The 12,407-nt window shown below is 43.8% G+C and overlaps 1 protein-coding gene across 9 annotated transcripts in view; it reads left to right on the top strand.

Annotated features, from left to right (window-relative positions):
* Window positions 1-12,407, top strand: part of LOC139372583 (protein FAM107B-like) — a 54,059-nt gene that overhangs the window by 38,735 nt on the left and 2,917 nt on the right. For 7 of the 9 annotated variants that reach the window (XM_071112338.1, XM_071112347.1, XM_071112367.1 and 4 more), the window contains one exon: window positions 10,772-10,946. In XM_071112338.1, the coding sequence (XP_070968439.1) occupies window positions 10,772-10,946 (175 nt within the window). The other 2 variants (XM_071112398.1, XM_071112330.1) reach the window with 2 other exon arrangements.

Raw genomic sequence — 12,407 nt, 5'->3', positions numbered from 1 at the left:
ATTTTACTGCTTGCATTAGTTACTTGATGTAGTCATGGACTATGTAGTACTGTGCGCCTCCCATAGCCTGTTCTGGACTTTCTGTTCTGTTCTGGTGGCATGTCTTGTGGGCATATTAATATTATTAATATTATTAATATTAGCACTCTGTGGACATGCAAGGGCCAGCCGTGTCCCTTTTTGTGGCACCTGACCACACGACTGAACAGTACACCAGGTGCGACAAAACTAGGGCCTGTAGGACCTGCCTTGTTGATAGTGCTGTTATTATGGACAGACTTCTCCCCATCTTAGCTACTGTTATATCAACATGTTTTGACCATGACAATTTACAATCCAGGGTTACTCCAAGCAGTTTAGTCACGTCAGCTTGCTCAATTTCCACATGATTTCGATTTAGTTGAGGTTTAGGGTTTAGTGAATGATTTGTCCCTGCGGCTCTTTGTTACATGTTGCAGTCATTTTAGTTGCTGTAGTAGCTGACATGTATAGTGTTGAGTTATCCGCATATATAGACACACTGGCTTTACGCAAAGGCAGGGGCATGTCATTAGCAAAGATTGAAGAAAGTAAGGGGCCTAGACACCTGCCCTGGGGAATTCCTGATTCTATCTGGATCATGTTGGACAGGCTTCCATTAAAGAACACCCTCTGTGTTCAGTTATACAGGTAACTCTTTATCCACAAAATAGTAGGGGGTGTAAAGCCATAACACATACATTTTTCCAGAAGCAGACTATGATCAATAAAATCAAAGCCGCACTAAAGTCTAACAAAACAGACCCCACAATCTTTTTATTATCAATTTCTCTCAGCCAATCATCAGTCATTTGTGTAAGTACTGTGCTTGTTGAATGTCCTTATCTATAAGCACGCAGAAAGTTTGTTGTCAATTTTACAATGCTTGTCTTTCATAATTTGGTCAGATATACTTGGATATGTAGTATCAGTGTTTGTTGCTGGCATTGTCAACAAAAGTTACACCTATTGAGCTGCAATAATCACATAGCCAGTTGTGAAGAGAAAGAATCCTGCTAAAGCGTTCAATGCCACGATTCAGAGGGCACAGGGCCAGATATGATGGGTCTTTTGTTAGTGTCTAGCAGAGAGTCAATCAGCTCTTTAAAATCCAGTTTCAACTGTTCAGAGCTGCTCTTCATAATGTCATTAAAACCACATGGACTACGATAGAATCGATTTCCATGTCCTGGCGTAGTACATTCGGGAGCAACTTAGTAATTTAATTTACTCTCGCTCCTGGATAGGACATTGTTTTTGCATCAGGAACGGTCACAATTCTTACCATGGAGCTGCCCAAAATCACGGCTAGCGAGAAGGATGAGGAAATCCGTCCACTCCCATGCTTCACAGGATTCGAAGAACCCTTTATGGACTGGCGAGAGGCAGGATAACTTGAGCCCGTTGCTCCCTGCGCCTGGTGCAGGCCTCCAACAGATGGGAAGTCCCGCTCGACCCAGAGCAGGGACAGAAGATTGACGACTTCAAAATCGTAGTAGTAGGCACTGAGGCTGCAGACACAGGCACCAGGACGGCGAAACTATTTGTTGTTTGCTTCCGCTTCGGGCCTCTCGTTGGGAGTGTAGACTGCTTTGCAGGAGGCCGCTGCCTTCGACTTCCACAGCTCGTAACATGCGACCATCGTTGATTTGCCTTGCTCCTCTTGCTGTGCACCTTTAACTCCACTATCTGATGGGGGAGCTCCGGGCAACACCGGCCAGTCAGATAATGACAAACGACAAGTCGGAGATGCACCCAACAAGCGTGAACGCTGTCCAACCACCGGTATAGAAAATGTTAACATTCCACTCTGCATTTTCCCCAGTTTCTCACATAGACTGGCAACCTGTGTGATCAAGGAATCCACCTCAAGCCTATAATCCTCGGGCAAGCAAACAATTGCCGCATTGGAATTCTGAGTGATCCGTTTTTTCCCAAAACAAAGCTTAGAACCGTTCATTTATTTCTCCAGACAAAGAGGGCTCCATTGCAAAACTCATCTGGTACCAACTTTGTTAGCTTGATGACTAGCAGCTTAGCGTCTCTGTCAAGCAGTATATTGAAAATAGCTTGTTGACAAAAAAGATTGAAAACATTTTTTGTCTGTATATTTTGTTTTGCTACATTACAACTCTTGATTTGTGCTGCAATTTACAACAAAACACAAAAGAGAACAAAGACAGTGTATGATGATAACTCCTATTAGTCTGCTTTTGGGACACCTGGTTGTTTGGTGACCAATGTGTTCAATTAGTGTTTGTGGTTGTGTATCATTACCCTGTTCTGTGTGTGTGTTTTTGTGCCCCTGTGGTGCATGTTTATGTGTATCTGTCTGTCTCTCACTGTTATGGTATCAAACATGTTGCTAATGGAAACAGTTGTTGTTGATGCTGTTTTTTGCAGCAGCATGTAAACAAAGGAGACCTAATCCGCGCTACCATACCATCCATCCAATCAGGGCTTAGCTCACAATAAGAGATCTGCATGGGTCTGACTGTCTGTTCAAACGGTGTGTGCGTTTGTTGAAGTAAGGTCATTCCTCCTCGCGGTGGTGTCTGACCTAAAGTGAAGAGATATGGCTGGTCAGATATACCTTAAGCATTCCTATGCTCACATGTGTTGGTCCCATCTGTGAGGGGGTATATGTGACCCATAGAGCTGCCATTGTGTCAGGGGGACAGGAGAGAGGGACAGCTGCCACCCAAAACAGCCCCCTCTACCCCACCCCCATCATTTGTGAGGCTGGTGTCCAGCAGGGGTGTGTGTGTGTGTGTGTGTGTGTGTATGTGTGTGTGTGTGTGTGTGTGTGTGTGTGTGTGTGGGGGGGGGGGGGGCTTTGATTTCCCCTTGTCTGTCTGGAGGACAATATATGGTTAGTTACACAGCCACCTGTGTATTTCACTCTACTATCCTCTGTTCTCTGAGGTGTGTACTGTATGTGTGGATGGGGCCGTGCTCCAGTACAATAGTTCTGCAGGTTCATCACATTCCTATGGCGGGACTCAAACTGATGCCTCTGCTCTTTCAATGAGCTCCATTCACTCTTTATTCTGCCTCTGACCCTGCCAGTCATAACGTGTGTGAGTGTGTGTATGATAACACAAACCTCTCCTTGAAAAATAACCCTTAACAATGGGGGAGGAACATGACTTCACTTTTCCCTCCCAGTATATCTATTTTGTGTCAAACTAAGAGATATGCTAAAGCTCATGGATAAATACCACACTCAGTGCCTCAGAAAATCTGTTGAGTTAAAACAGACAGTTTGTCTTCACAGGTTTCAGAGATACATTGGGTTTTAATGTAGAACTGGGACCAACGAGTTAGCTAGTTGGTTAGTTAGGTAGTTAGCTAGTTTGGTTGGTTAGTTACTTAGTATGACACAGAAAGCTCCTAACAACAGGAAGTACACATTAAGTGGAGCCATCTCACTGTACAGTGTGGAGATTGCCCCACAGGAAGATGCCTGGGTGTGGCAAAGAGAGGGAGAGAACATCTCTGTACAGATAGGTTTATGAACAAAGCTACATATATCCTTTGCTATAAACCCAACGTTGAATTGCAGTGAATTCATTATACTGTATGTCGGGCAGAGATGAGCGTTTGAATCAGGAATGTTTCCTTTCACGACCTCTACAAGCCAAAACGTGAAATGAAATAACCGGGTGGTCCTTTTGGCGGTAGGAATGTGAGACAATATATCCACCGGAAAGTACAATTACATCATGTGCACAAGATGAAAATACATGCACTAGCACATGCTTCAGGTGATATAAATCTGAACACACTACCAGCACTTTGAAATGTTGATGAAATGATACTTTTTTATGGATATATTATCTCAAATTCCTATCGCCAAAAGGAACAACCGCACGGGCAACCGGTAAAGTATGTTAACATTTCATTTTATTCAATGTTCTGGCTTGTAGAGGTCGTGAGAGGAAACGTTCCTGATTCAAACAGTCATTTCTGCCCGACGTAGAATTAAATCCTAACTCGAGCCGCTCGTACACTCTGACCATGGCATGTTAAATGCTCAGGTCATGGTTGGGAAATGCTGCTGTTGCACTTTCACTTCCCAGAAAAGACAAGTTTGCACAAGCTGCAATGGACAAGAATGGTGTACTTGAGGAAACCAACATTCACTGTGCCTGTAGACATGATGTTGTGGTGTGTCTCTTGGCTGGTAGCTATACTGCTAAATCCCTCAGTGGAAGGCTGACACTGATAGGATGTGTTGTACTTGGGCTGTCTCACTGTGTTCACTGTTCCCTGAGGAATGACATCAGGGCTGATTAGAGTTCACAAATGTTCCATTTCACTGTTTCAGTATTCCCAGTGTTATGAATTTACAGCCTTTACAGGGCTCCTCCTAGTGAACTGAAGTGACGTTTGAAGTTCAGTTCACATTCCTAGTGTCTGACACAGAGCATGCCTGGCATGACTCACTCAGCTCTATGTGGGTGTGTGTTCTGAGAAAAGTTTGATGTATAGAAACAGAACCCCAATTTGACATCATTCAGTGTATGTGTGAAGGGAGCGGTGATCTCCCAGCAGTCATTCAGGGAAGAGACTCTAAAATTCCAGCCCTCTCATCAGCCCCTTCAAATTCGAGCTCTGGGACAGGAAACACTAACCAAACCTCAGTCACCCGAAACTCATTCTGGGTGTGTGCGCTTCGTGTGGGGACCTGAGTGAGAAACAACATCTGAGCTGCTAAATGTCACTGTTCCACATATTCCTCCGTTGCTCCTCCTCCTCCTCCTCCTCCTCCTCATCTCTCCTCTGTCAGTTAGAAGGCTGTATATCTCTATCTTTTTCTCAGGGTTTTCTTCATAGCTAAATGTTTTTATTTTTTATTTATTTCACCTTTATTTAACCAGGTAAGCTAGTTGAGAACAAGTTCTCATTTACAACTGCGACCTTTCCAAGACAAAGCAAAGCAGTGCGACATAAACAACAACAGAGTTACACATGGAATAAACAAACGTACAGTAAATAAATATATAGAAAATCTATATACAGTGTGTGCAACTGTAGTAAGTTTGGCGACGAATAAGAAGCGAGGGCCAGCCAGTGAAAGCATACAGGTCACAGTGGTGGGTAGTATATGGGGCTTTGGTGGCAAAACGGATGGCACTGTGATAGACTGCATCCAATTTGCTGAGTAGAGTGTTGGAGGCTATTTTGTAAATGACATCACCGAAGTCATGGATCGGTAGGATAGTCAGTTTTACGAGGGTATGTTTAGCAGCATGAGTGAAGGAGGCTTTGTTGCGAAATAGGAAGCCGATTCTAGATTTAATTTTGGATTGGAGATGCTTAATGTGAGTCTGGAAGGAGAGTGTACAGTCTAACCAGACACCTAGGTATTTGTAGTTGTCCACATATTCTAAGTCAGAACCGTCAAGAGTAGTGATGCTGGACGGGCAGGCGGGTGCGGGCAGCGATCGTTTGAAGAGCATGCAATTAGTTTTACTTGCATTTAAAAGCATTTGGAGGTCACGGAAGGAGTGTTGTATGGCATTGAAGCTCATCTGGAGGTTTGTTAGCACAGTGTCCAAAGAGGGGCCAGAAATATACAAAATGGTTTCGTCTGCATAGAGGTGGATCCGAGAATCACCAGCAGCAAGAGTGACATCATTGATGTATACAGAGAAGAGAGTCGGCCCGAGAATTGAACCCTGTGGCACCCCCATAGAGACCACCAGAGGTCCGGACAACAGGCCCTCCGATTTGACATACTGAATTCTATTTGAGAAGTAGTTGGTGAACCAGGCGAGGCAGTCATTTGAGAAACCAAGGCTGTTGAGTCTGCCGATAAGAATGCGGTGATTGACAGAGACGAAAGCCTTGGCCAGGTCGATGAAGACGGCTGCACAGTATTGTCTTTTATCGATGGCGGTTATGATATCATTTAGGACCTTGAGCGTGGCTGAGGTGCACCCTTGACCAGCTCCGAAACCAGATTGCATAGCGGAGAAGGTACGGTGGGATTCGAAATGGTCGGTGATCTGATTGTTAATAACTTGGCTTTTGAAAACTTTAGAAAGGCAGGGTAGGATAGATGTAGGTCTGTAACAGTTTGGGTCTAGAGTGTCTCCCCCTTTGAAGAGGGGGCTGACCAGCGGCAGCTTTCCAATCTTTAGGGTTCTCAGACGATACGAAAGAGGTTGAACAGGCTAGTGATAACGGTTGCAACAATTGCGGTGGATAATTTTAGAAAGAGAGGGTCCAGATTGTCTAGCCCAGCTGATTTGTAGGGGTCCAGATTTTGCAGCACATTCAGAACATCAGCTATCTGGATTTGGGTGAAGGATAAATGGGGGAGGCTTGGGCAAGTTGCTGTGGGGGGTGCAGAGCTGTTGACCGGGGTAAGGGTAGCCAGGTGGAAAGCATGGCCAGCCGTAGAAAAATGCTGATTGAAATTCTCGATTATCGTAGATTTATCGGTGGTGACAGTGTTTCCTATCCTCAGTGCAGTGGGCAGCTGGGAGGAGGTGCTCTTATTCTCCATGGACTTTACAGTGTCCCAGAACCTTTTGGAGTTTGTGCTATAGGATGCAAATGTCTGTTTGAAAGCTAGCCTTTGCTTTCCTAACTCCCTGTGTATGTGTGTGTTGTGTGTTGTTGTGGGGGGTAGGGGGGCATATCTCTCCCTCTCACTCTGAGGGCATCAGAACTACATGAACAAAGTGAAAGGGGTTCTCTCAACCTACGACCTTGCAATAAGCAAGTGTAATTTCCCATAATTTAGATTATTTTAGTCTAAATCATCTCACAACTTGCACTCAACTGTCATTGTTCCACCATCACCATGGTGACCAGTCATCACTCACACCCTCGGCACCAGGCCAACAACAGAAAGTTTGTGTGTGCATGCCGACATACGTGAGTGTGTGCGTGCATGTCTGTTGAAACATGTAGTGCTGCTGTTAGTTCAGACCCAACGAAGAGCAAGCAATGCTGATGCAATATCCTAGTGCAGCACTCTGTGTGCTGTGCCAGGACTGTCATTCAATTAGCCCTAATGCAGCCTGCAAGGGTAGACACAGGGACGCACATGCACACCTCCTTTACACACACACACCTCCTTTATACACACACTCACACCGTCATTCCCTCCCTTCCTTCCTCCCTCTCACTCTTTCCTACTTAGAAATATAAACACAAATGGACACCCAATCAGAAAGTGCTCATCCATTAGTTCACTCATTAGTATTTCTTTTGAGATGTTGACACCCTCTGATTCTCCCTGTCTCTATCTCTCTCTGTTTATTTTTACCTTTCACCCCTATCTCCTACCCGCTGGTTTCCCAGTGTCACTCACACACAGGATGTGAGGTCATAGTCGCGTAGAGGTCGTGGCAGGGGTGACATACAAAGAGTAAAAAAGAAGATGAAAACTGCAGTTTGACTCCTCTCCTCTCCTGTGTGGGCAGTACAACAGTGTCCTCTGAACATATAGCAGTGTGTTTACAATGTTAGTTCCTCTGTGTTGAGGTTGTCGGACATAACTGGATCTCAATTGCATGCTCGTCTCATCCTCTCTACTTGCCTCCTCCTAGGTCCCTCCCCTCTGACATTCTCCTCCAATGGGTTTTGAGTGTGAGGCAAGAGGACGCGAGAAGTATGCAATTGAGATTCTCAAATAAAAGCCGTCTGGTTCCTACACCTATAAAAATGAAGGAGCTGTTTTAATTGGGATGCCTGGAATAGCAGGAAGTGCACTCCAGAAAAGTAATGTACACACACACACACACACACACACACACACACACACACACACACACACACACACACACACGGTGTTGAAAGCTTTGACCTATAAATGGTGATTGGGTCTTAGTGTTGACAGATATGTCCCACAGGATAAGGTGTGTGTGTGTGTGTGTTTACTGTCATGTGTGTCACCTTCCTAGGCAAAGGATTCATCTGGGGAGTATGACCACAAAGACGGTTGAGTGACCAACTAGATGGGAAAGAAAGGAGCTCTCTGTGACAGTATTGTAGTGCTCAAGTCTGGTGGCAGTATGTTACACCTCTCTGAATGTCTGTCTGTCTCAGGCAAGAAGGGAGAGGACATGTCTCCATACTCTTCCCTTTTATTATTTTTTAAAAACCACAGGTAGATTTTCCGAACTATATTTTCACCAGTCCAGTCGTCCTTGATAATTGGTCAAGAAGAAAAGGAGATGAAAAGGAGATGAGGATAGTAAAAGCAGACTATTGAGATGTAGCCCGTCTGGGACTTTAGAGGGGACAGTAGTTGAGCGTTGGCCCTTTCAACTCCCTACGTCACTTCCTTTTCCCATGAGGCGAGGAAGTGGAACTGCCACCAGATGTGTTAAAGCCAAACTGATGCTTTTAACACCCCCCACCTGATTGCTCCACTACCCACCCCTGCTCTCACTTACGGTTATTGCTTTTGATGTACACAATCAGCACATGCACACCCACAGCACAGACACGCATACACACAGTATGCATGAGCACACACACTATTGCCTTCATATGAAATACACAGGGGTTATGTGTAGTTATGACGGCAAAACGTTTTGTTTTGTTCAAGTGCAATGTCTGCACATGTATACCCCACATGGTGTAAAAAACAATAGTCTCATCTCTCACATAATGGGATCTAAGTATCATCTTTCTGTTTTTCTTTGTCGACTGTTCCTCTCTGAGGATGTTCCTCTCATGCAAATTATTTATCGACTGTTCCTCTCATGCAAATACTTAGTACATCTGGCCCTCATCAAGAGAAAAACCCCATTCAAAACGTGTGGGAGACATGGTTGTTTATCCGTCTCTTTGTTATGTAACTGGCTCTTTGTTATGGTCTTCACTGGGATGTGAGGCAGCAGCGAACTCTAGTGGTGAGATAGAAACATTACATATCTTCAGGGCACTTGTTTTTAATGGGACATACAGTATTACAGCTCCATGCTTGTGATGTTATTATTGTTGTTGTACTTTCGGCTTACACACAGAATCAACTTTCAATTTATGATGTTTAGAACTTATGTTTTTTAATTGTTTTTATTATGAATTAGGCTGCAGGCCTATATTGCAGATGGGGTGTTTTTGGTCATGTAGCCTACACTGCGTGATGCTGATGATCCATTCTGAGAAATGCTTCTTATGGCATAGGCTATGAAATGTTACTATTACCTAAGTAATGCCCACAGTTCTAACATCGGAGTACTTTTGGCCTAGGCTACTAATTCATAGAAACACATACACATTGGAATGCGACCAATTACACACCTAGCTCACCTTGGAACTCTGAGAAAGAGAATAGCTTGTTGTCGGTTATTTGACGTTTCCAGAGAGAGAGAGAGAGTGTGTGTGTGTGTGTGTGTGTGTGTGTGTGTGTGTGTGTGTGTGTGTGTGTGTGTGTGTGTGTGTGTGTGTGTGTGTGTGTGTGTGTGTGTGTGTGTGTGTGTGTGTGTGAGGGGAGGGCGTGTGTGTAGTGGGCTGCTATTAGATAATAGTGCATCTCATCAAAGCTCATTCCAACCAGAGGCGCCATTCTCCCCTCAGTAGAATAGCTGCTTGCACACAGACCAGCAGGAGCTCCTCTGTTTTCTCTTCTCCTGTCCAGAGGTCATACCAGGCTATTGATAGTACAGTACCACTATTATTATTATTATTATTACTACTACTATGACTTCAAATCAATAGTCCAGATGGCAACTATGTGTAGAATGCCAGTTTTTCCTCACCTCCTGCAGGGTAAGTTGGAGAGTTTGTAAAATGTGCGTTGTTTGATGAACACTTGACGCCTTCTAGCCGGTCTTATTATGCATATGTTTTACTGATATAAGTGTATCTCATAACTTTTTATACCTGGCTATGGTAATGAATGGATACGGGGTTAGATTTTTGCATGTCTGTGTGGGTATTGTTATCCTGATTGTCAGTAGTTGTGGCGTTATGAAGTTATCTGTGTCGGGATAGCCATATTTCATGTTCTATAATGAGTTTTCAATACAATGGATTGTCTCCAAGGGGGAAAAGGGTCTTGGACACACAAATCAGCTGTAGGCTACATGAAATAGATAGAGCATCTATCTAGAACATATAGGCTACTATCCATACATAGCACTCATTCATTTGGTGGGTGCAGGAAATTGTGCTCTGATGATCTGAATAGATTACCAAATGTATGATATGGAAATGTGTAGCCTTTATATTTGGATATTGAAAGCAGTTTGTGAGAATAGGTCATGAGATGAACTCCCTGATTGATGTCTGATTGGCTTAGCAACTAGTATTCTATGTGTGTAGTAATATATCCCAATGCAATCTCTGTATAGTATTTTAAATACAGAATATCCATACAAAGAAGTGGAGATTTGTATATGTTTGTATTGTTGTTCTCAGAACGACATTTGAGAAACCTGCAGTGAGAGCAGTCTGTCTGTATGCAGATATGGTTCTCCTTATGGAGAATAGAACATTCCTGTGGTGGAAGGGAATGATTATGTAACTCCAGACTCTGCCATCAGTAGTGGGGGTCGTAATGTCTGGGCACAGAAACACACAATGCCTTAAAACAACTACATGTAATGGTGCCTACAGTGAGGTGTGATTTTAGAATGTGTGTGTGCGTATGTGTGTGTATATATGTGTGTGTGAGAGAGAGAGAGTGTGAGTGTGTGCTTGTGTAGTTAACCATTACAGCAGTAAATTAATCAAGTAAATTAATCATATAATAAATGACTAATAACATAATGAATCCCCTCAGATCGGTGTGTGGACACAGGTCTGTCTCTGTCTCTGGGCAGGAGTGTAATGGCCGAGCCGGACTATCTGGAGGGGGACTGTGAGGAGCTGATCAAACCCAAGAAACTATTGAACCCAGTCAAGAGCTCCAGAAACCACCAGGACCTCCATCGAGAGCTCATGATGAACCAAAAGAGGTGAGGGTACTGGGGGCAACACTGGGGCAACACAACACACACTTCACCTCTCCTTCTTCCCTTCCATTTCTCCTGTTTCTACTGCATTTTCTTTCCCAGTTGTCTGATTCCCAGATCCCTGTCTTACTCAAAAGAGGGAAACTGTAAACAAGTTTCTATTCATCAATGGAGGATAAACACCAGTTTAGCTTCCATTGACTGACCCACACAGGGCTTATCACTGTGTAATGGTAGACATAAATCCTGGCCCTGACTGAGGATGGATGAAGTCTAAGACAATGAGGATGGTTATGAACAGTTTATAACCCTCACCTTCAACTCAGACTTTTGACTGTGTGATCTATCAGAGGTTTATGATCACCTACCGTTTCTGTTCATAATCCAGTGTTTCCTCGGGGTCAGATAGGTTGTCCTACATCTATTGGTTAAGGTTAGGATAGAGGTTTTAGTTAGCTGATCCTAGATCTGTTGTTGGGACTGTGTGACAGTGTTCTACTGCGGTGTGTTGCTATGCTATGACATCCTGTATCGGGGGTACCCCCAGGGGAGACGCATCACAGTAGTGTTATGTCAACCTTAATGCATGAAACTTTAATAAGAACTATTATATAAAACCTTTAGTGCATTCTGCTGTCTCAGAACTATTACGTCACGGAAATGTTCCTCCTACCCAAACACTTTCAATATTAGTATAGCACAGAAGCACACGACAATCACAATCTATAACTTTTACAATTTATAATGGTGTTTCCGGTGAAAAGCTCTGCCTCTGCACTGAGTGGGTGGGTAAAATAAATGGGTGGGTCTTGGTAAATTCAGAATTGTATTTTAGATTTTCTTTGGCTGAATGGTTTTGTAGTACCTTCAGTTGCCACTGGGAAAGATGTAAGTTACAGAATGGTCCGTGGCAGCAAATCACACTGGTTATGAGTGCATGCTCATTTGCGTTCATGTGTGACTGTGTGTGCGTGTGTTTGATAGCTTCAGTGCTGACGCTCAAGTCTGTCTTTTCTCATGTTGCTATGCTATGCTATATATCAACACACACACACCCAACACAGTGTGTACTGTTGACAGATGTTACATCACTGTGCCCTGCCTGTTAGCACGCTGCACAGAACCATGTGCATTATGGACATGAACACAGGGCTCTGGAGTATGGAGGGATGGAGAGAGGGGGGAAAGAGTTAGAGGGAGTGGGTTAGGGGTGAAATAGAGATGGACAAGAATTGTGTTTGTGTTATGTGTGTTTCAGAGTTGGTATGAGGTATATATGTTAGACTCTATTGATTTAGAAATTATATGAAAGAGGAGCTGTTTTGACTGGGTTTTAGTATTCTTTGTGGAGGAGATGAGGGGAAAAATACATAGGAGAGAGGATAGGAGAGGAGAAGGAGAGGAAGAGGATGGAGAGAAATGTTTGGGGTGTAGCGGATTAGTGATGATGAGAGAGATGGATGG

The sequence above is a fragment of the Oncorhynchus clarkii genome, chromosome 2 (genome assembly GCF_045791955.1).
Source record: "Oncorhynchus clarkii lewisi isolate Uvic-CL-2024 chromosome 2, UVic_Ocla_1.0, whole genome shotgun sequence".
NCBI classification, from domain to species: domain Eukaryota; kingdom Metazoa; phylum Chordata; class Actinopteri; order Salmoniformes; family Salmonidae; genus Oncorhynchus; species Oncorhynchus clarkii.
This window is presented reverse-complemented; position numbering and strand designations above follow the sequence as displayed.